A 27,428-nucleotide genomic window follows, 5' to 3' on the forward strand; every position below is an offset into this window, starting at 1 on the left:
CTGGTGACGGAGCGGTTCCGTCATGACCCGCCCCGCTCAATAGAACGGCCGCGCGAAATCAGCGCCGCGCAGGCGCGGCGGCCGGGCCATGACGGAACCGCTCCGTCATCAGCACAGCCCAACCGTAGCTGATGACGGAGCGGTTCCGTCATCAGCAGGGGAGGGGTTAAGAACCATTAGCTTCATATAGTCCAGACAACCACGTGTATTCCAGGATGCAGACACTTGCACTGTGGCCGGCACATTTGTTTTATTTGGATGCATCAGAGTAAAAAAAAAGTTTTTTAAAAATGGTGAAAAAGCAAATAAACACTTTTTAGACCCTTCCCCCCCTCTATCCCTCCGTTATCATTTTCAATACTTACACGTCCCCCGCTGAAATTAGTTTGAGGCTTCCCTATACGAATTCACCACTAATCCTTTATGGGTTCCGGGGTACCGTGCTACTCGCCGAAAAGCACTGAGATGCCTCCTCAGGGGTAGAAAGCTCTATATTAATACAATTACAACAGTCTTTACTAGGGGCACGGGGATCAGTCAGTGTATGGAGTTCTGTTGCTTTCTTCTGGGGTGTGCACAGGGCCCAAACACCACCAGGTCCAGGGTTGGATTGGAATTAAAAATCGGCCCGGGCACACTAAAAAAGTGGCCTACATTTGATTGCCTTTCCGCAAAACACTGCTTTGGCGAAATTTTATTTAAAAAAAAGAAGGAAGGGGGCTTGGGGGGGAGGGGTGGGGGTGGAGGGGGCGGGAGGCCACTCAGGCACCTACTGGGCAGCTGGCAGCATCCGAACGACGCAGAAACTGCAGAAATCCCCCCCCCCCCCCCCCCCCTGCTCAAAATAGCAGCCCACATCTGCAACTTGGATACTGGCCCCTCGGGTATGGCCCGAGTGCCCCGTGTTACCAATCCGACCCTGACCAGGTCTAACACATCTGGAACAGTGTGATAGGCGTTGTTAGCCCATCTCCTGGTTGGTTAGGGCGCTACGGGCGCCCTGTGTAAGGTGTGGGCGTGGTCTCCACCCCCCTGAAGCCCCGGATAAGGCGCTGCGTTGTGCGCTCAGCAGCTGCTGTGCAGCTGTGTGAATATGGACTGCAATGCTTGTCATAACAAAGCTCCCTCCCCCCTCCGAGCTGGTGGTGATAGCTCGAAGAGGGGGCGGGGGCACTCACAGCCCAGGTGGCAAGCACCACCAACCCTCTACCCTTCACCCTGCAGGAGGCGGGTGGGTTCAGCAGACGAAACGAGGACACCCGACCTGGATCTGAAATCGGTCCTACCTGGAGGGACGAATGGAGGGATCTGAACCTCTGAAAGGGGGGTTGGGGGGGGGGCATGCACCAGTGGTCGGGTAATGAGCCCCAAAGTCATGGGGGAACAGCCCTAGTTATCTATGTCACAGCTGGGAGCCCCGGGAGGCCTCCATGAATGCTGATGTCATGAGGGCCCCATAAGCTGGCCTCCACACTTTCATTCAAATAAGTTTTGGGCCTTGTAGTCTTCCTTTGATTCTGAACGTACACATCTGGAAGCAATCAAATCATTTGTATTCAAGGAAACCTGTAACTGAGCACACCTGGCAGACCGAGCGTGATCCTCCGGCTCTAAGCACTGCACGGAGGGTTTTTTATTTCCACTTTGGCGCGCGCCGTAGACTGCTGCTGACGGACTCCTGGGTACCAGCGCGCGCTGCAGCGGCCGTCCGAGGATGTGCGCGCAGGATCGATGCATTGCATATTTCCTTTATCCACAGCTGCTATTGCGATATTGCGTAGCACCCCCTTCCTCCACCCTCCCCCGCCCATTGCACTGTCCTGTCAATCCGGTCTCTGCGAGTTAGGATTACCCCATGGCCCGTCATGTAATGTAAACACTTTTTTTGGAATGCACTCCCTCTTGCCATTAGATCCACCCCCTCCTGTGCGGACTTTCGCACAGCCTTAAAAACCCACCCCTTTTCTCTAGCATATTCCTTTTAGGCTCTTCCCCCTTCTACCTCAGCTTCAGTTTCTTCCTATAGCGCCAAGAAACCGCTTGGTATTAGAGCGCTTTACAAAACTCTTTCAAATTCAATTATGTAATCACCCAATCACTACAGCAGCGCAATACTGCACTCTTCGGTGTAGGGCGCTCAACAGGCGCTTGGGTGATGCCTGTGCGCACCCTCACTCACAACCTGCTCTGCACATCTCCTGCAACTCACCCCTGTGCACCACCTCACTTACAACCTGCTTTGCACAAACTCCTGCACGCCCCCTCCCTCAATCACTTGGGCACACCCTCACTCACAACCTGCTTTGCACAATCTCTTACATGTCCCCTCTCACAATCACCTGTGGGTCCCTCGCTCACAACCTACACTGCACATACTCATGCACATCCCCTCCCACAATCATTCGTGCACACCCTCACTCACAAAGTGCTTTGCACACACTCCTGCACTTCTCCTTCAACACACACCTTTTGTAAAGTGCCCTTTTAGCATGGTCAGTCCCCCCCCCCACTTTTTGCCCCAAGATGCTGGGGTAATTGATCTGAAAGTGCTCTCTGCCCCGCTAACCCGGCCCTGCACCAGTGCCCATTCCCTGGAACTCGAACTGTGAATTGGTACACCCAACTGGCAAAGGACTTTTACACCACTGTGAGGCCCTAGTATATGGCACCAGTGGCACACAGGGCAGGGATGTAAAAGGGCCCCAGGGCTGTGGCATGCATTGTGCCACCCTGAGTGATCCTAGTAAAACTGAAATCTGCAGGTCTGCATGTCAGCCCTGCATGAGCAGCCTGCCGGCTGGAGTTAGACCCTGCACTTCCCATGTGTGACACAGTCACCTCACTGCATATAGTGTATGTCAGTCACCCCTAAGAGAGGCCTTCTACAGCACAGGAGGCAGGGTGCCGTGTGTTATATGTGTGCGAATATGTGTCTAAGCATAAACTGCCCTGTGGTAGCGTTTGCAACGTTATTCTACCAAAAGTGACCGACCCGCCATAGGATAACATGGGCTGGACATTGGACAGACCCCATATGTCCAGCTCCATTATGGAACGGGCAATGTCTTTCATGTTTGGTATCACACACTGTGCTTTTAGACCTCTGACATGATGGCGGTGTAGAGGTTTAACTAGCAAGTACATAGGCGGCACTTGAGACAGTTTCCACCAAGTGAAACCAGTGTTCTTGGGCCTTGGCGGGCTTGTCCAAAGGTTTGCCGCCAGGACCGAAGTCTGACCTCATGCTGGGGTGTGTGCGCCGCTCCCAGAGGTCCAAGACAAAGACCTGTGTGAGCAGGAGGGGACACCTCTACCTACACAGGATGGTTAGTGAATGGGCCATCAGGGCGGGGAGCCTCAAAGGCTTCACCGGCGATAGAGGACAAAGGAACTTGTCCCTCACTCAAAGACAAAGCCTACCCCTGCCCCAGGCACTATTTTCCATGGGCAGGAAGCAAAATGTGTTATTCAGGGGGTGTCCACCTCCAAAGGCTGACTACACCTCTAGGGTGTTGCAGCTGAGGTGTCCAGTCGAGGATTGTAGTGGCCATCTTGAATTTAGTTTGAAAATCAGGTTCTGACTAGGTTTAGTGACATACACCCGAAGAATTCAATCACTACAGGGGCAGATTAGCCGCAGGACCAGATGCCCATTGGCTACTAGGCCTCACACCCACTAACACTCCTCAAATCAAGGATTCAAGGTGCACCTCTGGCACCAGAACCTCAGATTCAGCGTGATACCAAGAAGAGACGAGGCAGAAATACATGAAGAGGCGGCACTAAGCTCACACCTGTGGCAGCCACTCTGCACATGCTGGATTTCAACTCAGCCAAGGAAGGTGGACCCTATACAAACTCCAAAATTCACAAGAACTCCCTTGGGATAGAGGAACTAGACTCCTGTAGTCTGCAGGCACAAACCGCTAAATCCACGACCTTGAAGTCCTGTTTATAGAGCCGTCCGGCGTGGCCGCTCAAAGTCATTGGGAAGGTGGCTTCTGGGAACTGTAGTCCTGACCCTCAGTGATGCTTAGCTTTCTACACCATTCCGCTCGTGCACTACAGTTGAGGAAAATGTCCTCAACTGTAGTGCTTGCAGCTACCAAGGATTGCTGGTGGTCAATCCGACTACTACCTGCTTTACTCAACACTCCAAGAGGAGAGATCCAACTGTACGAATGATAAACTACCCCAGTGGCTCCATCGTAAAGATCCTGCATTTGTTTTCACCCTCTCTTGGCACGTCTTTCAGCACTGCTGGCCACGATCCGTACAGCACTACGGATAGCCAAGAAGACCTCTGCACCAGAGCCCCCCGAGCCACGTAGAGTCGATCTGCCTGGAGACTCCTGGTCGAGGGCCAGCTCCTTGCATAAGTCCCAAAGGCTGCTGCTCAACACGACCCGCAAGTACCTTTTTGTTAGGGTAGCCACTTAAAAATCACAAACCTGATTGACAGCTCTGTTTGACAGCTAAAGTGAACCTCTGCAGCCCACTCCCTTGAGCCAGGTACCATTGTGCTAGCTGTTGTGAACTGGTTTAGGAACTCAAGAGACCTTCATTTGAAGTGGGTTCCATTGCATAAATGTGTTTTCCCAATGAGTGCAACATTACATGCTGTTCAATGCACAGTACTGATTTATTTAATGCTCGACAATTAATAGCTCCGGTTATCCTGTATTTATCAACTTCCTTGGGGTCTAAAAATATATTAAAATCTGAATCATTTTTATAAATTGGTGTAGGATTTCTCTCAGAGTTGTGTCAATTACTTTTTGTCCATGTTGGGGGTGTGACATGCTTAACACATGTTCCTCTAAGTAGCCTCTCTGCTCTTTGCCACTCTTCCAGGACTTAGAGAAGATGTACAAAGAAGTACCCTGGGTTCATCTTTGTGTGGTGTGTTGTATTACATGGTAAAGCACTCCAGTCATACCACATTATACGGTCTCCTTGTAACAACACCCTCACTCGTCTGCACATCCTGATCTGCACACACTCCTGCACCCACCCCCCCCCCCCCCCGTACCTCTCCCCACAATCATTCCAGCACACCCTCACTCACAAGCACTGGAATTGAGTCAGTGGAGGCCACCAGGACATATTTTATTCCGCATCAGAGAGTTTTCTACAGATAGAGAGAGCGAGAAAGAGGTGGAGGAAAAGAAGACGGAAAAACCAGCTGAAAGGGAGAAAGCTGAAACCTGTAAGACAGAGTGAGATAGTGTGGCAGGGGGTGTCTGGAAGTGGAATAAAGAGGCCTGCTGTGTATTTGAGCTGCCAGCCGCAGTATTTGATGCTACAACGTTTAATTGCACCTGCTGCTGCGCAGAGCTTTAGGCAACAGCACTCTTTTTATTAATTTTCAAACTAAGCATTGCTCACAACCGGCTCTGCACACACTCCTGCACGCCTCCTCCCTCAATCACCTGTTCACACCCTCAATCACAACCTGCTCTGCACACTCCTGCACGCCTCCTCCAACAATCACCTGTTCACACCCTCAATCACAACCTGCTCTGCACACTCCTGCACGCCTCTTCCAACAATCACCTGTTCACACCCTCAATCACAACCTGCTCTGCACACTCCTGCACACCTCCTCTCACAATCAGCCGTGCACACCTACAGATTACCACAGCCAAACCACTGCATGCCCCACAACCAGCTGCAAATAATTGCTACCCTTACAGAAACATGTATTGTCGCAACTTCCAGATGCCAAAAAAGGAGGGCTCGTTGTTAGTTCGCACACAGTTCAGCCACAAAAGGATGGCGCGTGTCGAAACCTTAAGCGGTGATAGGTTCGCGTTTTACAAAATATGGACTATCGTCTGTGGGCGTCCATTCTTCTGGCTACGTGACACATACATACTGAGAAGGTAGGCAGATGTACATACATTCAGCGTTGTGTTAAATGCAAATGATGAATGAACATGTGTTTAGCTATGCCATGCGTGTAAACATGAGCATGGTTGCTACATGCATAGAGTCGGATGGTGCATGCGCGCGGTACGTCTAAACAGATGTACACTTTTGTGCTACCAGGATGCATAAGTGTATTGGATGTGCATAAGAACACAGGAACAGCTCTATCGTATGCATGCACCTTAAATGCATTCATATGGTTTACTACATGACTGCATTTCTTTTACTCACAGCCTGCACGTGCAGGCTGCGTGGCACATGTAAGTGCGATATTGTGGTGCATGTAGGCAGCTATCTGTGCATCTTAGGAGGCATGTGGTAAGCACTCGCATGCAGGTATGCAGCAGTGGGTCAGGAACATGGGTAAAGTTTAGTATTAAGCCTGTAGTAATCTTTTCCGATTATAAGAGCTCTAAAGTGGGTTGAAGCCTACTTGTTAAAGCACTATACAATTCAGAAAACCGAAGTATAGCTTATTAACACAGAGTAATGGTCATGTTTTTACCCTTAGATGTCCTCATATTACTAGATTCAGGAGCATCTGAGGATGGGGCAATCTTCACTGGGGGCATGCAGATATCCCATGATCCTCCTGGTCTCGTCATGCGGCTTTGTATTGATGTACGTCACTTGGACGCCACTGCTTACCTACTCCTTCCTTTTATCGCTCATCTCCCTACTTCAAGATTTAATTTGCTGATTAAATTAGCTTTTAATGACCGAAAGGGCAGGGCCTGCCAGCTCATTCGCTCTGCCATTATTCTTGCTAACCACATAAGCTTGGGCATTACAGAGTTTCTGGGAATAACAAGCACTGGCAAAGCAAATAGATATGGTATTAGTTGCTTACCTTTTGACATTTGACAGTGCTCATTTGCCTGAGCATTTTTGGTATGAAGACGAGCATTGCATGAAAATAAAAACGGTCCGTTAGCAAAAATATGTTATTTAATGTGCAATCACACCATGCACCAGTAGCCCCCTGCACTGCCGGGAACTGCTTATTGTGTGGCGGTGTTCCTTGTGCAAGAGCTGCATCTGGGCGCTCAGAGGGAGGTGAGCCAATGGCTGAAGTGGGCTGGCCCTGTGGCCCATACAACAGCAGGCCGATGCAAGGTGAATGACACTACAATCAACCAATGAACAAGCATTGGAAATGCAATAGGTCTCGCAGCATTAGAGTTAGTGCTTTTAGAATTGTTTATGGGTTTTTTTGTAAATCTTTAGCATTTTTGTTTCCTGTAGCCAATGCTAAAGAATTAAAAAAAAAGCCATAAACATTTCTAAAAGCTCTAACTCAAATGCTCCGAGACCTATTGCACTGTGTGAGGGTGAGGGGTTGAGGGTGAGTGAGGGTGAGTGAGGGTGAGTGAGGGTGAGGGTGGGTGAGGGTGAGTGAGGGTGAGTGAGGGGTTGAGGGTGAGTGAGGGTGAGGGGTTGAGGGTGAGTGAGAGTGAGGGTGAGTGAGGGTGAGTGAGGGTGAGTGAGGGTGAGTGAGAGTGAGGGTGAGTGAGGGTGAGAGTGAGGGTGAGTGAGGGTGAGAGTGAGGGTGAGTGAGGGTGAGGGTGAGTGAGGGTGAGTGAGGGTGAGGGTGGGTGAGGGTGAGTGAGGGTGAGGGTGAGTGAGGGTGAGTGAGGGTGGGTGAGGGTGAGTGAGGGTGAGTGAGGGTGAGGGTGAGTGAGGGTGAGGGGTTGATGTTGAGGGGTTGAGGGTGAGAGGGTGAGTGAGGGGTTGAGGGTGAGGGTGAGTTAGGGTGAGGGGTTGAGGGTGAGTGAGGGTGAGGGGTTGAGGGTGAGTGAGGATGAGTGAGAGTGAGGGTGAGTGAGGGGTTGAGGGTGAGTGAGGGTGAGTGAGGGTGAGTGAGGGTGAGTGAGGGTGAGTGAGGGTGAGTGAGGGTGAGTGAGGGTGAGGGGTTGAGGGTGAGTGAGGGTGGGTGAGGGTGAGTGAGGGTGAGTGAGGGTGAGGGGTTGAGGGTGAGTGAGGATGAGTGAGAGTGAGGGTGAGTGAGGGGTTGAGGGTGAGTGAGGATGAGTGAGAGTGAGGGTGAGTGAGGGGTTGAGGGTGAGTGAGGGTGAGTGAGGGTGAGTGAGGGTGAGTGAGGGTGAGTGAGGGTGAGTGAGGGTGAGTGAGGGTGAGTGAGGGTGAGTGAGGGTGAGTGAGAGTGAGAGTGAGAGTGAGGGTGAGGGGTTGAGGGTGAGTGAGGGTGGGTGAGGGTGAGTGAGGGTGAGTGAGGGTGAGGGGTTGAGGGTGAGTGAGGGTGAGGGTGAGTGAGGGTGAGGGGTTGAGGGTGAGGGGTTGAGGGTGAGTGAGGGTGAGGGGTTGAGGGTGAGTGAGGGGGAGTGAGGAGTGAGAGTGAGGGTGAGTGAGGGGTTGAGGGTGAGTGAGGGTGAGGGTGAGGGGTTGAGGGTGAGTGAGGAGTTGAGGGTGAGTGAGGGTGAGTGAGGGTGAGTGAGGGTGAGTGAGGGTGAGTGAGGGTGAGTGAGGGTGAGTGAGGGTGAGTGAGTGTGAGGGTGAGTGAGGGGTTGAGGGTGAGTGAGGGGTTGAGGGTGAGTGAGGGTGAGGGGTTGAGGGTGAGTGAGTGTGAGGGTGAGTGAGGGTGAGTGAGGGGTTGAGGGTAAGTGAGGGTGAGGCGTTGAGGGTGAGTGAGGGTGAGGGTGGGTGAGGGTGAGTGAGGGTGAGTGAGGGTGAGGGTGAGTGAGGGTGAGGGTGAGTGAGGGTGAGTGAGGGTGAGGGTGAGTGAGGGTGAGGGTGAGTGAGGGTGGGTGAGGGTGAGTGAGGGTGAGTGAGGGTGCGTGAGGGTGAGGGTGAGTGAGGGTGAGTGAGGGTGAGGGGTTGATGTTGAGGGGTTGAGGGTGAGTGAGGGGTTGAGGGTGAGTGAGGGTGAGGGTGAGTTAGGGTGAGGGGTTGAGGGTGAGTGAGGGTGAGGGTGAGGGGTTGAGGGTGAGTGAGGATGAGTGAGGGTGAGTGAGGGGTTGAGGGTGAGGGGTTGAGGGTGAGGGGTTGAGGGTGAGGGGTTGAGGGTGAGGGGGTGAGGGTGAGGGGGTGAGGGTGAGGGGGTGAGTGAGGGTGAGTGAGGGTGAGTGAGGGTGAGTGAGTGAGGGTGAGTGAGGGTGAGTGAGGGTGAGTGAGGGTGAGGGTGAGGGTGAGGGGTTGAGGGTGAGTGGGTAATGCTACTCTGAGGTGAGCAAAAGGCCTTTAAGTGCCTATGTAAAAAAAATTGGTAACAATAGGCCTCTAGAGAGCTGCACTGTGATACCTGACCTACGAGTAACCACAGCGTTACATTATCTATTTCTAAATACAGGAAAACGATTTTTGTAAACCATATAAGATGTAGATCCCAATACACAATTCCTAAATTGTTCCTAATTTCACTATGTAGGTCTTCCAATGATAATAACATATATTCCTATATCTATTAATACATTACAGTAAAATAATAAGTTAATGGGAAGAAGTTTTAAGGCACAGTCTACATTTTATTGACAAGTTTTGGACATTACTCTTTTTTGCAGCGACATTACTTGACTGATTCCAAATAACCTGTGAAACAATATGGCTGTCCTACTAGTAGCTATAACAGAATACCTTTTTCCTCAACAAATATATACGATTGTAGAACCATTCACTAGTAATCAATTTAACTGCTTTTTTTGGGTTGAGCCATACTCAATCACGGCTTAGTCCATATAGCCAGAACTAGTCAAAACTGTCTTCGGAAATAATTAAGGTGATAAACACAGTTGGCGAATCTTGTCCTGTCAGCTTAATATACTAATGTATTTTCAAGGTACAGACACATGGAAAAGACCCAGTGACACTTCACCAGGAACAAAGGTGTCTTCAGAGCTCAGCAAGAGTTACACGGACTGGTCCAACATGGTGGCACAGAACACTGGGAGCAACACACATTCCAAGAGCAGCGTCATGGCCGCCACTGACAGAGACAAAGGACACTCAACAACAGGAGGCAGACCAGACCACCAGTCACATCTTTACACTATACAATACCTTAATCCTTGGCATTACAAATCTGTCTTTACAGTATGCTAAACATACTGTAAAGACAGAAGTGTTGATGCCAAGCTCCAGAATTCGAAAGGGGTGGAGAGTGTAGAAGGATCCTATGCCCACCGCTTATTTTTAGGAAATGTACATAGTACCAGAAATGTAGCCAGATGGCAGCTTTGGAGCACTTTCACTTGGCACACATGGAATAGAAGACACAAATGGCCAGAGTAGGGGGAGGATAAAAGCAATATTTGTAACCAGGAGAGGGAAGCATGCTACACAGTTAAGGAGGCACAGATGGTCTACCCTATTTTTATGCGTTTGTTCTGTGGCGTTTATCTGTGTTTTATTATTGACGTGTCTCACAGTCATACATCCTTATTAACATTCGGGGTTGTGGCTTATGTTCAAGAGAGCGAAGTTTGGAGCAGCGTGTAAGGGTTCTGATGTAGAAGCGGTGCTCACGGCTCAGGGTGCCTCATTGTGCGATAACAATGAGAACAGGAAGTTGAAAAGCACAAGACATAGGCGTGGAGACTGCGGCTCGGTTTCTCATACAGGAAAGTCAACAAGGGAGGAGAGGAGGAGGGGGGAGGAGAGTAGGGGAGGCACGGCCTAGCGGCCGTGCAATCAAGTAGTGAGGGGGCGGAGCTGGGGGAGGCTGCGTGTCTCACAGTCATACATCCTTATTAACATTCGGGGTTGTGGCTTATGTTCAAGAGAGCGAAGTTTGGAGCAGCGTGTAAGGGTTCTGATGTAGAAGCGGTGCTCACGGCTCAGGGTGCCTCATTGTGCGATAACAATGAGAACAGGAAGTTGAAAAGCACAAGACATAGGCGTGGAGACTGCGGCTCGGTTTCTCATACAGGAAAGTCAACAAGGGAGGAGAGGAGGAGGGGGGAGGAGAGTAGGGGAGGCACGGCCTAGCGGCCGTGCAATCAAGTAGTGAGGGGGCGGAGCTGGGGGAGGCTGTGGAAGAGAGTAGGCAAGGCGACACGGCGGGAGGGGGCGGAGCGGGTAAACAAAGACGGACATGCACGCGCCCGTGACTTTTAAGGTCAATGCGCATGCGCATAAGCTTAATGCGCATGCGCATTGACCTTAAAAGTCACGGGCACTGCAAGGAATCGCCACGATTCCTTGCAGTGTGGATAAAGAGTGGATAACTCGCAATACTCTCGCCTTGCTCGATGCGCATGCGCATCGACAGGCGAGACCTAAAAACAATGGACAGACTGCAAGTCCATTCATGTAAAAACAATAGTATTACATCATTATTTCGTCATTCTAACACTTTTTAACACTTCCTGGGCATTGGTTGCACCTCATTAGCACCCGTTTAACACAAAAATAAAGAAATACGCAACAGAATGGTGATTAGTCCAGCTTCAGAAAGGGTCTGCCACACTGCGCAGCAAAACGTGTTGCTGTGTTTTTAATACCTTTTGAACCGTTTGAGCTGGTAACATTTTTTTGGGTTAAAATCTGCAGATAATGCAGCAGTTGGATTATGTGGCAGACGCACAATCTCATCATTCGGCTGAAAACCCCTGTCTTTCTGTGAACCGTTTCCTAATATCTTCAATAAAGAACTTTTGGAAATTTACAGAGCAAATTCCTGGACATTACTTCTTTCTGCGCACACCATTTAAAGACTATTTGCTGTGGGATGCCGAGGGAACTGTGCATGGAAGGGATGTGACATATGCCGTGTCAGATAAATGTAGTCATACAAGTTTGGCATGAGGAGTGTAACCTGCAAGCACATACGACGCTTCTGTGCGCTACGTGTGTGTTTTATGCAGTTGTGACGTGCGCGCTCTGTTTCATACGTGTGGGTCATGCTTCCCCTCCCACTGCCCCCAGACAGGGTGTCGAGTCGTGCACCCCTCCCTCCCTTCCAAGTAGCCAATGCCTCACATCTGGTGCCCCTCTGGGCTCCAGCAGCCAGGCCCCTCCCGAAGCCCCCCGCTAGGGCTGCTCTCCGGCCCCGCTCCCTCCCTTTCCAGTAGCCACTGTCCCCTCCCACTGCCCCCGCCAGAGCTGCTGTTTTGGCCTCCTCCTCGCTTTCGCACCTCTCTCCAGCCTGGGCTGCTGTTCCCCCGCCCTCCTCCCGGGCAGGCAGCGCACCCTCCCGCTGCCCTCACCTTGTCCCTGCTGGATCAAGTCTTCCATGAAGTAGCGCCCGTCGTCCTGCTCCATGGCTATAGCGCCTTCTGAGCACTCCGGGAGGTGAGGAGCTATGCGGCCCACGCGCACTCGGGGGAGCGTGGAGGCGACGGAGCTCGTGTCCCGGCCACTGAGGGGCAGGACTGCGCCCACCCAATCCGAGGAGAGAGGGAGCTCCGAGGCACACCCACCGTCCGAGGCGAGGGGCTCCGCCAGCCTCACACCTGAAACAGCCCCGGCGCCTCCTCCAGCTGCGGCCAGCCCCTGGCCCCGCCCGACGCAGGGCTCCCAGGACAAGCTGGGAGACGCCGGGCTACCCGGGCAGCCTGCACCGCCCTCAGCGGGGAGTCCTACTCCAGCCTCAGAAGTAACTTTCACTGCAGCAGACACCAGCACCTCAGCTCCTACCTGTAGCAATGCATTTACTTCTACCTCAACTCCTACCTGTATCCCTGCACTTACTTCTACCTCAGCTCCTGCCTGTATCCCTGAACTTACTTCTACCTCAGCTCCTGCCTGTATCCCTGCACTTACTTCTACCTCAACTCCTACCTGTATCCCTGCACTTACTTCTACCTCAACTCCTACCTTTATCCCTTCACTTACTCCTACCTCAGTTCCTACCAGGATCCCTGTTCTGTAATATCGCGTATGTGGTCTTGTCACTTTCTTTTCCCCGACAGTGTTCTTTTCTATCCTCTATTTGGCTTTCTCCAAAGTATTGCACGGTCTTCAAGATACTTGACACAACACGCCTAGTGTGTTTGGAAAGTGCACCTGGGTACGGATACAGGAAGGGGTCTACAGTGACCAGACCTCATTTGAGAAGGTGTCCATTTTATATACGCCTGGTTGAGACTTTATGGGCCAAGGACAGCGTATGCCCTTTAAGATTGAGGTCCCTCTGTGTATCTTTAAGACCTGGCAATTCTTTGGAGAAAGCCAAATAGAGGATAGAAAAGTACTCTGTCAGGAAAAGAAAGTGACAAGACCACATACGCGATACTACAGAAGAGGGATCACATTCCACGGTGGCTATAAAGAAGGGACGCTCAGTGGAACATATACATAGAGTGAGGAGCCCTGAAGAAGTCCTTCAAAAGGACGAAACGCGTTGGCTACTGCAGAATGCAAATGAGAAAATAAAGATTGAAGAAACACAGATTAGTGTGATTCATCACTGAATGAACGGACTTTCCTGTCTTTGTGTGTGCGCGCCACATATATTCATCTAATTGTCTATTGTTGAAGGGTTTTCCACGATTATGGCTCTCTGTTGATTGATGCACCATATGTTAATACAATTCCCAGTTTCAAATAAGTGTGGTATCATTTCCTAGATCCTTGTGTGTGAATTCCTACCTGTATCCCTGCACTTACTCCTACCTCAGCTCCTACCTGTATCCCTGCAACTACCTCAGCATAGACACAGCCGCGGGGAGTCCTACTTCAGCCTCAGGAATTACTTTCACTAGAGCAGACACCTGCACCTCAGCACCTACCTGTGTCCCTGCACTTATGTGTATCTCTGCACTTACTTCTACCTCAACTCCGGCCTGTATCACTGCATTTACCCTACCTCAGCACCCACCTGTATCCCTGCACTTACTTCTACCTAAGTACTTATCAGTATCCCTGCCCCTACCTCAGCTCCTAACCTTACCTCATCTCCTACCTGCATCCCTGTCTCTACCTCCGCAGAGGCGCAGCAGCGGCAGCACACTAGCTAAGGTCTCCGCAGTGCTTACCTTCACACCAGCCCCGACCGCAGCAGAGGTGCAGAAGCGCGGGGATTATTACTAGGCCTGGGCAGAGTTTCAATTACGCCAGAGTAATTGCTTTAGTTTTGCATTCTGCATTACTCTTTGATGTGGAATTACAGATAATTATGCAATGACTCCTGCACAGGTAATCAACAGTAATTTTGGGGCCAAAATAATTCTACAGTGACAGCATATTTAGCGAGCAGCAGCTCGCTATGTGTATCCTGCTGACATTAGCGCTGTTTCTTAGCACAAAATGCATCCTCACAAACATTTCGGACACACTTGTGCTATAAAATAGTGCAAAATATTGGTAGTAAATTGGGGGAATATCCTACCCCAACAATACATTTAGCGAGCCTGAGCGACTGCTCGCTATTCGAGTTGTGCTACATTTAGCACCATTTCTTTGCGCAAAATGCATCTTTGCGTCCATTTTGGATGCAAGGGGACATTTTTGCACTCTGAAATAGAGCTAAATTCAGAATGACTCTTCTTGTAGAATTCAAGTGTAATCTCGTGGAATTCTTATGTAAATCCGCATGATTATACTACACAGAATTACTTGAATTATGCCCACTTCTAATTTTCTGTCAGACCCAGCAGTTACCTTCAGTACAGCACTAGCCCATACCTCAGCTCCTACCTGTACCCCTGCAACTACCTCAGCAGTGGTACAACAGCTAACTTCGCCTCGGTGATAACCTGTTCTCCAGCCGCTATCTCAGCAGAGGTACAACAGCTAACTTTGCCTCAGTGCCTACCTGTTCTTCAGCTGCTACCTCAGCAGAGATGCAGATTTTTACTTCGGGCCTAGAAGTTACCTTTTCTACAGCAGTTACCTCTACCCCAACTCCTCCCTGTACCGCTGCAACTACCTCAGCAGAAGTACAATGGGTCACGGGTGCACCAGGGCCTACCTTTGCCTCAGCACCTATTGATTTAACCCCTTCCGTGCTGCCGTCGGCCATTGGCCGACAGCAGCACTAGCTCCCCAGTGCTGCCGTCGGCTAATGGCCGACGCGGCCCCAGCCGTTTTGTGGAAGTGCCGCACTGCTGCGAAATCGCGGAAGCAGCAAAGTGGTTAAAACAACTACCTCTACTTCAGGAAGTACTACGCATCAGCACCTCCCTGAGCAGCTACCGGTCTCTGCGCAGTAATTGCTTCCTCACCACTCTCCTACCTCAACCACAGTGGCTAGATAGTTCTACTGTACCAGCGACATTCACACCATCCTCTTCTCTTGCCAATGCACCAGCCCCTACCTCTACCAAAGTGGCTAGACACCTCTACCTTACCAGCTACATTCACACAAGTGCTACCTCAGCCACAAATCACTAACGTTTGCCTCTGCCCAACACTGTGTCTACCTCACCCCATCCTCTAGTGCACACCGGTCTGTGCTGCTACTAAATGCTTTTCATCACTCCACCTCATAAGTGTGCCCTTCTCGGCATTATGCCTTCCCCTGCCCCCTATGCCTCACACGGGCAGGAAGTGGTGGGATTGAGGTGGCACCAAGATTACTCAGGGGCTTCTCGATAGCTGCTATAAAGTGGCTCCGTTTTGCTGCAGCAGATAAATACTGCTCAGTACCTCGCTTGGTAGTTCGGGCTGGACTGTTCGCATGAGGAACAAGGTCAAGACTGATTTCCATATGGCTGGGTCTAAACTGGGGTGGCAAAGTGAGCTAAGGAACGATGGATTAAACCAAGATCTCTCGACTGGGGGTGAGTGGTTGAAAAGTCTCAGCGCCTCGTCCATCATTTTGTTGCTATGTTCACCCTACGTGGCCAAGGGTATGCCCAGACGTGGGTCCAGTTCTCACTGCGCCACTGGATTCAAGCTAGCCTGGCTGATGAGGGGTGATACCTCAAAACCGGTCCCAGGATGCTTGTTTCTATTCCAGGGAGGACCTGGCCTGGCAGTTTGGGATGGACTGTTCCCATGAGGAACAGGGTCAAGACTGACTTGCATATGTCTGGGTCTGAACTGGAACTGGGGTGGCAGGGTGAGCAAAAGAATGATGAATTAAACCAAGATCTGTGAGTGGTTGAAAAGTTTCAGCTCTCCGTCCATCATCATCTTGTATGTTTGCCACATATGGAGCCAGTCCTCTGAGTGAAAATGTAGACTTTTTGAGGTCATTGTTTTGAAAAATAACAATCCTATTACTAGCAATAGTACTGCTTGTGACAGATCTACCCCCTAACACCTTGGCCGGGGCGGTAATCCCGCCGCGGCGCTGGGGGGGAGGGGGGCCGCGCGGCGCCGCCATGCTGGTGACGGAACCACTCCGTCACCAGCCACGGGGGTGCTGTGCTTGTGACGGAGTGGTTCCGTCATGGCCCCGCCCGCTCAATGGAACGCTCAGCACAGGCGCGAAATTAATGCCGCGCAGGCGCGGCGGCCGGGCCGTGACGGAACCACTCTGTCACCAGCACAGCGAGTCCGTGGATGGTGACGGAGTGGTTCAGTCACCAGCATTCAAAGGGTTAAACAGTCCATGCTGAGGATCAGACTTTGCTCTTAATCCTACACACTTTGTACACATTTGTCTTTGCAACTGCGTTAGAGGCCCTGACGTCGACACGATGCCCACACTATATAACCCTCCCCCACCACAACCACTGCAACCAGGGTCGTATTGGTAACGCGGGCACTCGGGCAATGCCCGAGTTCAAGCTGTGGGCTTTTTTTTTTTTTAGCAGTCTGGAGGCCGATTTGGTAAATGTCTGTGTTTGTTGTTCGGATGCCGCCAGCGGCCCAGTGGGTGCCTATGTGGCCTTTCTGGAGGCAGATGGGCGTCCATTACCTCCCTTTTATCTTAGGGCAGAGGTGTCACTCACTTTCTGTCAGTAGCCAAATAATGTGTGCATACTGAGCAAAAGTGGCCTCACTTGTTTTCGGGTGTATTTCACCAGTGTAAACTAATCTGTGCATTTTTTCCCCTCCCTTTTTTTAAAAATAAAATTTCGCAGAAGCAGTGTTTTGTGAAAGGCAATATGCAAATGTGGGCCACATTTTTTGTGTGTGCCCGGGACGAATTTTAATCCCAATCCAACCCTGACTGAAACAAACGGGCTTGCTTGCTGTGTTTACGTGATGCATTATGGGGGCTGGCATTACAACCTATCCTGGATCTGTTCATGGCCTGGCCATGGTCAGGCGCACACATTCCCCCACCTAGCCTTCCCTGCTGCATCTAGTGCCTGGACCCTAGCTAGCTTGGAGCTAAAGGTGTCAGTCAGTCTCCTCAATCAGTCTCCTCCCCCAGTCTCCAAACCCCCCAGGCTCGTCCCACCCCAAGGCATTTCCTCCACCAAATGCGCTCCACATCATGTTCCACTCAGGCGGCTTAAAAAAGAAAGGGAACCTCGGAAAATGTGAAAAGAAGCCAGCGCGTGCCGCCCCCACCACGCGGACTCAAGACTGGTTCTGGGCCCGGCCCGCGGTGGGGGCAGACGGGGGAGGGCCTCACAGGGAATGGGCGGTCTGTTTCTGGGCCGGGCCAAACACGATGTGCACATTTGGTAGCTGTGGGTCTGGAAAGGAGCAGACAAGCTCAAAACGATGGAGTGGAATGCATGTTATGCGCTCGCTAGTCGTTCACAGGTGTTCCGATCCATCACGTTGTGCTGTCCGTGCTGGGTTGTACGAGTGGCGCAAAGCAACCCCCGACCCACTGCCAGGTGCAGTGAGACTGCACAGAGCGCGAGCAGCGCCGAGGCCACAGACGCATCAAAGACCCGGACACCCCACTGGAGAACGAGGGGGTCACACGGCTGGACGAGGCACTTGGGCTGAGACGCTGGAACCGAACAGGTGCAGGCTCTGGGCTGCGAGCCTGGCACTGGGACGAACAGAGCTTTGGGGGACTGGCACTGAGGTGGTGCAGCCCCTGAGCGGTGCCTGAAGCTGACACACGGCTGGAGCAGGTGACACGCAACACAGCTGGATGAGACCCCTGGACTGGCAGACTGGCACCTAGGTGGGGCAACCACTGGGCTGTGATACTGGCACATGGCTGGGAGGGCCTCCTTTTCTGTGTGGGGGTGGCCACTTCCGTTTACCCACTGTCTCTGGCATGCATGCTGCAGACATGTGCAGCAATGGGGCCATTGTCTGGAGTGCCCACGCCAAGCTGGATTGATTTCGTAGACTCTCCAAACACGAAGAACGCATTTCCAACAGAGGTATCAGGCGATGCACAAAGAGGGGTTAGGAAACTAGCGCCTTAATCAGGCCTTTTTTAGGCGCCTAAAGTCTCGTGACCATGAGTGAGCGCTACAGAAGTGGTTCACTCCATACGTTCCTGCTCGTGAGCACAACAGAGCGCCATATGCGGAGAGAGCGACTTCTGAAACACCAAGCAACGCAAGAAACACACGTGGGTCCACAATGCACGACTGGCCCAGCCTACTGTCCGCTGATAATGAGTGGCATAGGCAGTACCCACCCCTAAGGCACCTCATATACCACAATGCCCACACAAAGCAGCTGGCAGAGCCCAGCACCCATGCTAAGCAACTGTGCAGCCAAATGCCCACTCTTTAAAGGACGTGGAGAACCTCAACGCCCACCTAAACAGCTGGCACACACCAATGCTCACCCCTAAAGAGCTGGCACAGAACAACACCCACTCCAAGAAGCTGGCATGTATATCAGGGCCGACACTGAGGAGCAAACATAGCCAGACACTCACCCCAAGCAGCTGGCACACCCCAAAGTTCACGAGAAGCACTTGCCTCTCTCAGGGCCCACTCCAATTATATGTGTGCACCCAGAGCCCACTGCAACAGATGCCTTGCATCAATGCCCACAGCAACAGCTGGCATATCCTTATGCATAGTTGCATGGAGATATGTCTTCCAAGCAGGTGGCATCCTTCCAGTGTTTAACACATGTAACTGGCATATTCAAATACCCATTGCAGGCATAGTCCTAAGACCACCACAGCAGCTGGTACACCCACATGCCCATGAAGAGAAGCTGGTACACCCACATAATCGCCACAGCACCATGTTTACCCACATGAGCAAAACAAGAAGCTGGTATAGTCACATGATCACTACAGCAGCTGGTACACTCACATCACCACTACAGCAGCTGGTACACACATGCCCACCACGAGAAGCTGGTACACCCTCATGACCGCCACCGCAGCTGGTACACTCCCATGATCAATAAAGCAGCTGGAACACCCACTTGACCACCACGAGGTAGTTTGGTCTGCCCTGTTCCCATGATGCACTGGGCCAGGGTCAGACTAATTTGCATATAGCCAGGTTCTGAGCTGGGATGGTGCAGTGAGCTAAAAAACGGTGATGGATCAAGCCCTGATCTTTGGACTGGGTAAGAGTGGTCTGCTTAATTCAGACACTCTGTTCATCAGCACCCCCTTTTCTGAATCGGCATGTATATCAGGGCCGACACTGGGGAGCCAACATAGCCAGACACTCACGCCAAGCAGCTGGCACACCCCAAAGTTCACGAGAAGCACTTGCCTCTCTCAACGCCCACTCCAATTACCAGCAACATTGCACCACTCACCCAACGTAACTGTCATACTCAAGTGCCTGCCACAACCAGCTGTGATGCCCGTATGCCCATCACCAACATTTGGGCACCCAGAGCCCACTGCAACAGATGCCTTGCATCAATGCCCACAGCAACAGCTGGCATATCCTTATGCATAGTCTCATGGAGATATGTCTTCTAAGCAGGTGGCATCCTTCCAGTGTTTAACACATGTAACTGGCATATTCAAATACCCATTGCAGGCACAGTCCTAAGACCACCACAGCAGCTGGTACACCCACATGCCCATGAAGAGAAGCTGGTACACCCACATGATCGCCACAGCACCATGTATACCCACATGACCAAAAAGAGAAGCTGGTATATTCACATGATCACTACAGCAGCTGGTACACTCACATCACCACTACAGCAGCTGGTACACACATGCCCACCACGAGAAGCTGGTACACCCACATGATCGCCACAGCACCATGTATACCCACATGACCAAAACAAGAAGCTGGTATAGTAACATGATCACTACAGCAGCTGGTACACTCACATCACCACTACAGCAGCTGGTACACACATGCCCACCACGAGAAGCTGGTACACCCTCATGACCGCCACCGCAGCTGGTACACTCCCATGATCAATAAAGCAGCTGGAACACCCACTTCACCACCACGAGAAGCTGGTGCACGCACATGCCCAAGACAGCAGCTGGTACACACCCATTACCACCACGAGAAGCTGGCAAAGCCCTGCCCTGTGTTGAATCCGAGCTCATACCTATGCTATTAAATGTATTTTCTGACCTCCTGTGTGGACACATCCTTTGCATGTTGGTTAGTGATGTGTGGGACCTTTAGTTAGAACAGTTCTTCTCCCATGGATCCCCTGAAGCGTGCATAATGTCCCCTGGTTGTTCTACAGAAACACACTGACGTCAGTACAGTTCTGACGTCATACCGTGAGACAATAACACGCCGCCCTCGTTTTGACATCACACCGTTCTGCTGCCTCGAGTAACTAACCATGACGTGTAGTCTGTTCGAAGCAAAACCTCTACCACTTCCGGTGTGCCTTGAACAAGCAGCAGGTGACCTGGAAAAAGAAGGCACTTGTGCAACCGCGCTCCTCCCTATGCGGCCCACGTGTGCACGTGCCCTGCTGACAGGCAGGCGCCATTGTTCCTTCCTTTCTGGGCATTCAGTGCGAGTGGCACCGCGGCCACGGGTCCTTACCCTTGAGATGGAGTGCTAAGTGCTGTTCCCACTCCAGCACGCCTGGAGCTACAAGGAGAACAGCCGCTTCTGTTCATAACCGGTTTCGCCTCTTTGTTTCATTGAGGAGTTCATATTCAGGAGACGGCGCCACGTGCAGCGCAGGGGGGTCGAGGGTGCAGTGTTGACTAAGGACAAGAGACACAGCACCCCTCCTCACGGCTTTCCAGTGCCACCGTGCCCGCTGCCTGGTATATATGAACCAACACCCCAGCCCCTGAGTGTCCCTAGGCACTCTCTGCCCCCTGGTGGCAGAATGCAATCATTACTTTTTATACCGAACTTGCTACCATTCTTCCAGCTCCAGAGCACAGTAAACAGCAAATGTCATTAACAGGCTCAATGTTGCTCGAGTTTATTAACCGCAGAAGGATAAGAGGGCGAGTCGGCACTGCCGGGCATAAACCTTGCACCCAGCAGGCCATACACAGCTGCAGGTGGCGCATTAACCCATTGAGCTATCTATGTACGATGTACTAAACAAGACCTGGAACAGGCAGGGGTAGTTGACAGTATCCTTTTTTGTAGATCAAGAGATAGAGTAAGACAATGTACTACATACGACATATTTGGAACATTCAGTACACGTTAGGATGTTGCTCAACTCCATGTTCCTCTTGAGAAAAGGCACTTATTTTCACTACTCATCCTAAGCGTGACAGCTCCTTCTCCACTACCACTTTAAGCGTGGCAGAGCTCTGTTTCACCTCCCCACCCAAAGCGTGGCAATACTCCCTTTTAATGCCCCATCCCAAATGTCCCACCTGTGTCCTGGTGGTGTGGTTGCTGGGCCGGCACGCCCACTCCGGCAGACATCAAAGGGCCGTGCAGAAGGACACAGGCAGTGGTGCCAGGTGCACAAGAGGAACGGGCGAGGACGCGTGCAGGCCGCGTAGCACCAGACGTGCCACAAGCGCGAGACTGCCGTATCCCACCTGGATTCTCCTTTGCACCAGGCACCTGTAGCCAATCAGTGCCCGCTGCCAAGGAGAACCTAGGTCTGGCCTTGGAGACAACATTAGCTGAACCAGGCTTGGAAATCATTGAACAATATAGTCAGCTGCAGGTTACGTAATTATAGGGCGAATCACTGGTACATCTACTAGGCTGCTGCCCTGCATTACTCCAGCATCCGCGTATTCTGTTAAAACCAATGTTCCTGAGACTTGGGACCAGAAGACGCGCCGATACAGTGGCACGGCTTCAGTCAAGTATAGAGTCTTCAGATCTGGCCAAATTTGGCAAATATATGAACATGACACAAAGGGCCCTAATCGGAAACAACGCAGAGGAAAAACGTGGGGTGGCAACTGTTGAGCCTCCGAAAGTAACAGAAGGAGTATTGGCAAATAGCCCCTCCCAGGAAAGAATTGCACGGCACCTATAGCCCCACGATGAACTAAGAATTAACTTCCCATGAAAACCCAGGGATTACGGACCATTGCTAATATTTAATTTTAAAAACAATGAATTTAAGAACAAGGTCACATTTTAAACTCGGTCTGGTATTACTGACCAAATTACAGTCCTAAATTATTATACACGTTTAGATAAATGTTTTATAATGTCATCAGATACATATTTTATTGTAATTCTGGATAATGTACTGCAATTTTACAAAGATTTTAAGTAATTATGCAAAAAAAATGCATTCATTCAGTCATTCATTAGCTGTCGAACTATTAAGTTTCAGCCAAAAATCATACATAATTTTTTATTTTGCAGTTTTGATATAGCACAAACTCGACCCAAAGGTATTGGAGCATTTTACATGAGCACCAGTTAACGTTACACAAGGACACATTCATTTTTGGTAGGCACAGGGAAATTAAGTGATTTGCCCAGAATCACAGGATGCCGAGACTCATACCTGGTTCCCCAGCGCCAAAAACAGCATTAACTGCTTTGCCAGCCTATGGGTTTCCCCAATAAGCTATACATAATATACAATGCAGTTTTGTATCCGCTTTGGGTCAGTGGGCTTCATTCATTGGTGTGTTCAAATGTCATTCACATTTTGCTTTTCTCACTTAAGCATAAATCAAGGGACAGTGGAGAAACCTTTGCACATTGCTCACATCCACCGAAAATATTTATTTTCTCTTCTTGTATTTAACTTTTTATATTAACTTTAAATACTGGTTGTTTTATTTTGCCACCACTCTTTTTTTTTAAGTTTATGTCATAAAATGTTTAAATGACATTGCACCACTGTAGCTGAATGCAATTTGAGTGCTAGTTCAGGTGGGGATTTAGCCTTGCCTCCATAATAAAATAATAACATTAAAATGCATGGCACAACTGAAAGGTTTGTTGTTTTAAAACACCACTCGTAAAACTGTCACGTTGAGTTATGTTTTTTAAATTATTCATCTTTTTCCAAGTATAATGTGGCCACATGTAGGTAACATCATATTTTCTATTTTCATAGAATATGCTTGCAAAAAAATATGAAAATAAACATTGCGCTAGCTTGCCAACGCCAGGCTTGTTGGCTTTGCCAATGTTTGTTTTACATGCTATCGCTGTCTGGGCAAACAATTCACCCAAGTAGTTTCAGATTAATGCAGGAATCAGTTTCTGAAAGTCGACCTACCAGTGGGCGAGAAATACCCACCAATGTAAAGCAAAAGGTGTGGCAGCATTTTAGTAAGTTTTGATCTGTTTCACTCAGAAATATCCTTTTGGGTTCAAATATGCAAATTATATAATGCAGCAGGTGATCGATTATGTGGAACATGCGACAAGTCTGTACTTATGTGTAAAACGCTGTAGCCCCCGAATTGCATAAGAACAGAGGCTTTGCCAAGATGGGTAATGTTGACTTAGATGTGTGAAGCAGCAACAGAATGAAAAACAAACAAACAAACAATTTAAAGTGCAACATTCTGTCCTTAAAGAGTGAGTAAGTAAATGCAGTGCCATCTGGGCCCCTAAGTACCCGATCTGACTGTGACTCACCTGCCTCGGGGCATCACTATGCCCTCCCCTTGTGACGCGCCTAAGCACAGAACCAGTAGGCCCAACCTGGTGCACTCAGCTGATGCCTGCTGGTTGCCAGCAAGAGCTGCAGCACTCCAGGGGAGGAATAACAACAGGACTTATTTAAGCTCAATGTAAACACAACATATCAAACAAAGAGGCAATGGAGTAAGCAGACCGAGGCCTGGCCCACTTGAGCTCTGGAACAGCTCCAGGTCTGGGACTGCCTTAGTCAGTTTTTGATTACTCGTCAACCTATTGTGCACATGGAGAGCATAGATTGAGACTGGAGAGTTGAAATATTAGTGCAAATGTAGAGATCAGTTGAAGATCCTTTTCATTCCCCTCTTACCTCAAGGCCCCACTAACAGATAGGATGTTTTTTGAAAGAGTGGAGCCCATTGACTGAATTGTAAAGCCCTTCCTGTCCTGATGAAGACCCTGGAAATGACCATTAAGAGCAGAAACATTGACAAAATTATACTTAAAAATGAGCCATTTCTGTGTGCTTTGCACATTAGAGTTTGGATGATTTGAACCAATTAAGTGTTCCCATTTAATTGAAAACCATCAATTAATTGTTTTTACTAAGTGATGGTCTAGGTTGCAATATAATTGTTAGCAAACCCTTCAGCCTGTTGGGCCACATTCTACTTTCTTTAAGATTTACGAACATTCTCACTGAGTTTTGCACTATTTTATGAATCACGAAGGGTTGATAACACTCAGACTGGTTCATAAAAATATTTAATGTCAACCGTGCGACAAACTCGGGTTTAAGTGAATGTAGCTTGACCTTGTTTGAAAGCCGGATCAAAAGCGCAACAATAGCCCCTAGTTTTTGATGGTTTTGCACATTTCTGTTGAAAGCATTAATTTCTTATAGATTTGGATACCCTGGCTGCTGCTCTGCAATAGAAGCTTCAACAATTATTTTCTTGAATTGTGAAGTAAACAGAAAAGAAAAGTCTACTACGGATACAAGTGTGTGAACTTGTGTGTAATTGCTGTATGATAGTGTATGTTTTAGATGGAAGGCCAGCCATACTGTAGCGATCGAGGCCGAAACCTGTGGTGCGTCAGCGGTTCCAGCCTCCCTATACCAGGATTGTCTGTTAACATTGTGCTCTGCAGCCCAGGTTCCAGGCCCTCACATGTCTAGCTCTGATGTATTAGCAGTGCTCCACTGCATTGGTTCCAAGCTTCCTATGCCTTGCACTGATATGTGTGCAGTGCTCTGCAGTGCTGGTATACGTGGCACTGATTGTATGCAGTGTTCTGCAACTCTGGTTTACATTGGACCAGTGCTTAATTTGAGCCTGTGGTTTCTGGTGCTCGGCACAGGCACTTAATTCGAAAAAAAACAGCGCTTGTGTCAGTCTGCCACAAGGTGGTGCTGTCTGGCTAATTAAGAGATGAGCACAACAACAGTTAATTATAAATTTAATATAAATTAAAAATGACTATTACCTGCCACCCAAGCAATTCCACCAGCACTGGTGGCTTGGAATAATGGTTTGTGACACTTGTAGCCATATCATGGTTAGTACTTGTGTTAATATAATTTGTGGGATGGCAGTGGCAATGTGTGCTGCAAGTTGCAGTGGCCCCCTGACGACAGCCCTGGCACTTATTTATTTTGTTTACAAATTAAGCTCTGCCTAGCACTGATATGGATACAGTGCTCTGCAGCGCTGGTCCCAGGCCTCCAGGTACCTAGCCCTGATGGTATGCAGTGCTCGGTAATGCGGTTTCAGGCCTCCCTTTGCAGTCATGTGTATGCTGTGCTCTGCCGCACTGTCCCGGGCCTCCCTTTGCACTGCGTATGCAGAGATCTGCACTGCTCGTTCCATGCCCTGGGGCTCTGATGTGTAAGCTGTGCTCCACTGCACTGGCTCCAGCCCTTCTTATACCTAGCACTGATATGTATACATTGCTCTTTAGCGCTGGTTCCAGGCCTCCCTTTGCACTGATGTGTATGCAGTGCTCAGCAGATCTGTTCTAGGCCTCACTTTGCCTCGCACTGATGTGTATGCAGAGCTCTTTAATGCTTGTTCCTGGCCTCCAGGTACTTAGCACAGATGTGTATGCAGTGTTCTGCAGCGCTGGTTCCAGGCCGCTAGATGCTTAGCCCAGATGTGTATGCAGTGCTCTGCAGCGCTGGTTCCAGACATGCAGATACTTAGCACAGATGTGTAAGCAATGCTCTGCAGCACGGGTTCCTGGCCTCCAGATACTTAGCACAGATGTGTATGCAGTGCTGTGCAGCGCTGGTTCCAGGGCTCCAGATTACTTTTCACAGCTGCATATGCAGTGCTCTGCAGCGCTGGTTCAAGGCCGCTAGATGCTTAGCCCAGATGAGTATGCAGTGCTCTGAAGCGCTAGTTTCAGGCCGGTAAATGCTTAAACCAGATGTGTATGCAGTGTTCTGCAGCGCTGGTTCCAGGCCGCTAGATGCTAAGCCCAGATGTGTATGCAGTGCTCTGCAGCGCTGGTTCCTGGCCTCCAGACACTTAGCACAGATGTGTATGCAGTGCTGTGCTGATTCCAGGCTCCAGATTACTTTTTCACAGCTGCATATGCAGCGCTCCGCAGCGCTGGTTCCAAGCTGCTAGATGCGTAGCCCAGATGAGTATGCAGTGCTCTGCAGCGCTGGTTCCAGGCCGCTATATGCTTAGCCCAGATGTGTATGCAGTGCGCTGCAGCGCTGGTTCCAGGCCTCCAGACCCTTATCCCAGATGTGTATGCAGTGCTCTGCAGCGCTGGTTCCAGGCTGCTAGATGCTTAGCCCAGATGTGTATGCATGTGCTCTGCAGCGCTCGTTCCAGGCCGCTAGATGCTTTGCCCAGATGTGTGAGCAGTGCTCTGCAGCGCTGGTTCCAGGCCGCTAGCTGTTAAGCCCAGATGTGTATGCAGTGCTTTGCAGCGCTGTTTCCAGGCTGCTTGATGCTAAGCCCAGATGCGTATGCAGTGCTTTGTAGCGCTGGTTCCAGGCATGCAGATACTTAGCACAGATGTGTATGCAGTGCTCTGCAGCACTGGTTACTGGCCTCAAGACACTTAGCACAGATGTGTATGCAGTGCTGTGCTGGTTCCAGGGCTCCAGATTACTTTTTCACAGCTGCATATGCAGTGCTCTGCAGCGCTGGTTCCAGGCCGCTAGATGCTTAGCCCAGATGTGTGAGCAGTGCTCTGCAGCGCTGGTTCCAGGCAGCTAGATGCTAAGCCCAGATGTGTATACAGTGCTTTGCAGCACTGGTTCCAGGCATGCAGATACTTACCACAGATGTGTATGCAGTGCTCTGCAGCGCTGGTTTCAGGCTGCTAGATGCTTAGCCCAGATGTGTATGCAGTGCTCTGCAGCGCTGGTTCCAGGCTGCTAGATGCTAAGCACAGATGTGTATGCAGTGCTCTGCAGCGCTGGTTCCTTGCCTCCAGACACTTAGCACAGATGTGTATGCAGTGCTGTGCTGGTTCCAGGGCTCCAGATTACTTTTTCACAGCTGCATATGCAGTGCTCTCCAGCGCTGGTTCCAGCCCGCTAGATGCTTAGCCCAGATATGTATGCAGTGCTCTCCAGTGCTGGTTCCAGGCCGCTAGATGCTTAGCCCAGATGTGTATGCAGTGCTCTGCAGCGCTGGTTCCAGGCCGCTAGATGCTTAGCCCAGATGTGTATGCAGTGCTGGTTCCAGGCCGCTAGATGCTTAGCCCAGATGTGTATGCAGTGCTCTGCAGCGCTGGTTTCAGGCCGCTAGATGCTGA

At 50.3% G+C, this 27,428-nt stretch overlaps 1 protein-coding gene across 8 annotated transcripts in view; it reads right to left on the reverse strand.

Annotated features, from left to right (window-relative positions):
- PLEC (plectin) overlaps nt 1–27,428 on the reverse strand; it is a 624,446-nt gene that overhangs the window by 335,349 nt on the left and 261,669 nt on the right. The window contains exon 1 of one of the 8 annotated variants that reach the window (XM_086966399.1): nt 12,090–12,372. The exons of the other annotated variants lie outside the window; for them this stretch is intronic. Coding sequence (XP_086822525.1) covers nt 12,090–12,144 — 55 coding nt within the window. The 5' untranslated portion in view covers nt 12,145–12,372. Of the gene's footprint in view, nt 1–12,089; nt 12,373–27,428 lie in introns of those variants that run through there. 8 annotated transcript variants of the gene reach the window in all.

This window comes from Lissotriton vulgaris, chromosome 4_1 (genome assembly GCF_964263255.1).
Source record: "Lissotriton vulgaris chromosome 4_1, aLisVul1.2, whole genome shotgun sequence".
In the NCBI taxonomy this organism is placed as follows: domain Eukaryota; kingdom Metazoa; phylum Chordata; class Amphibia; order Caudata; family Salamandridae; genus Lissotriton; species Lissotriton vulgaris.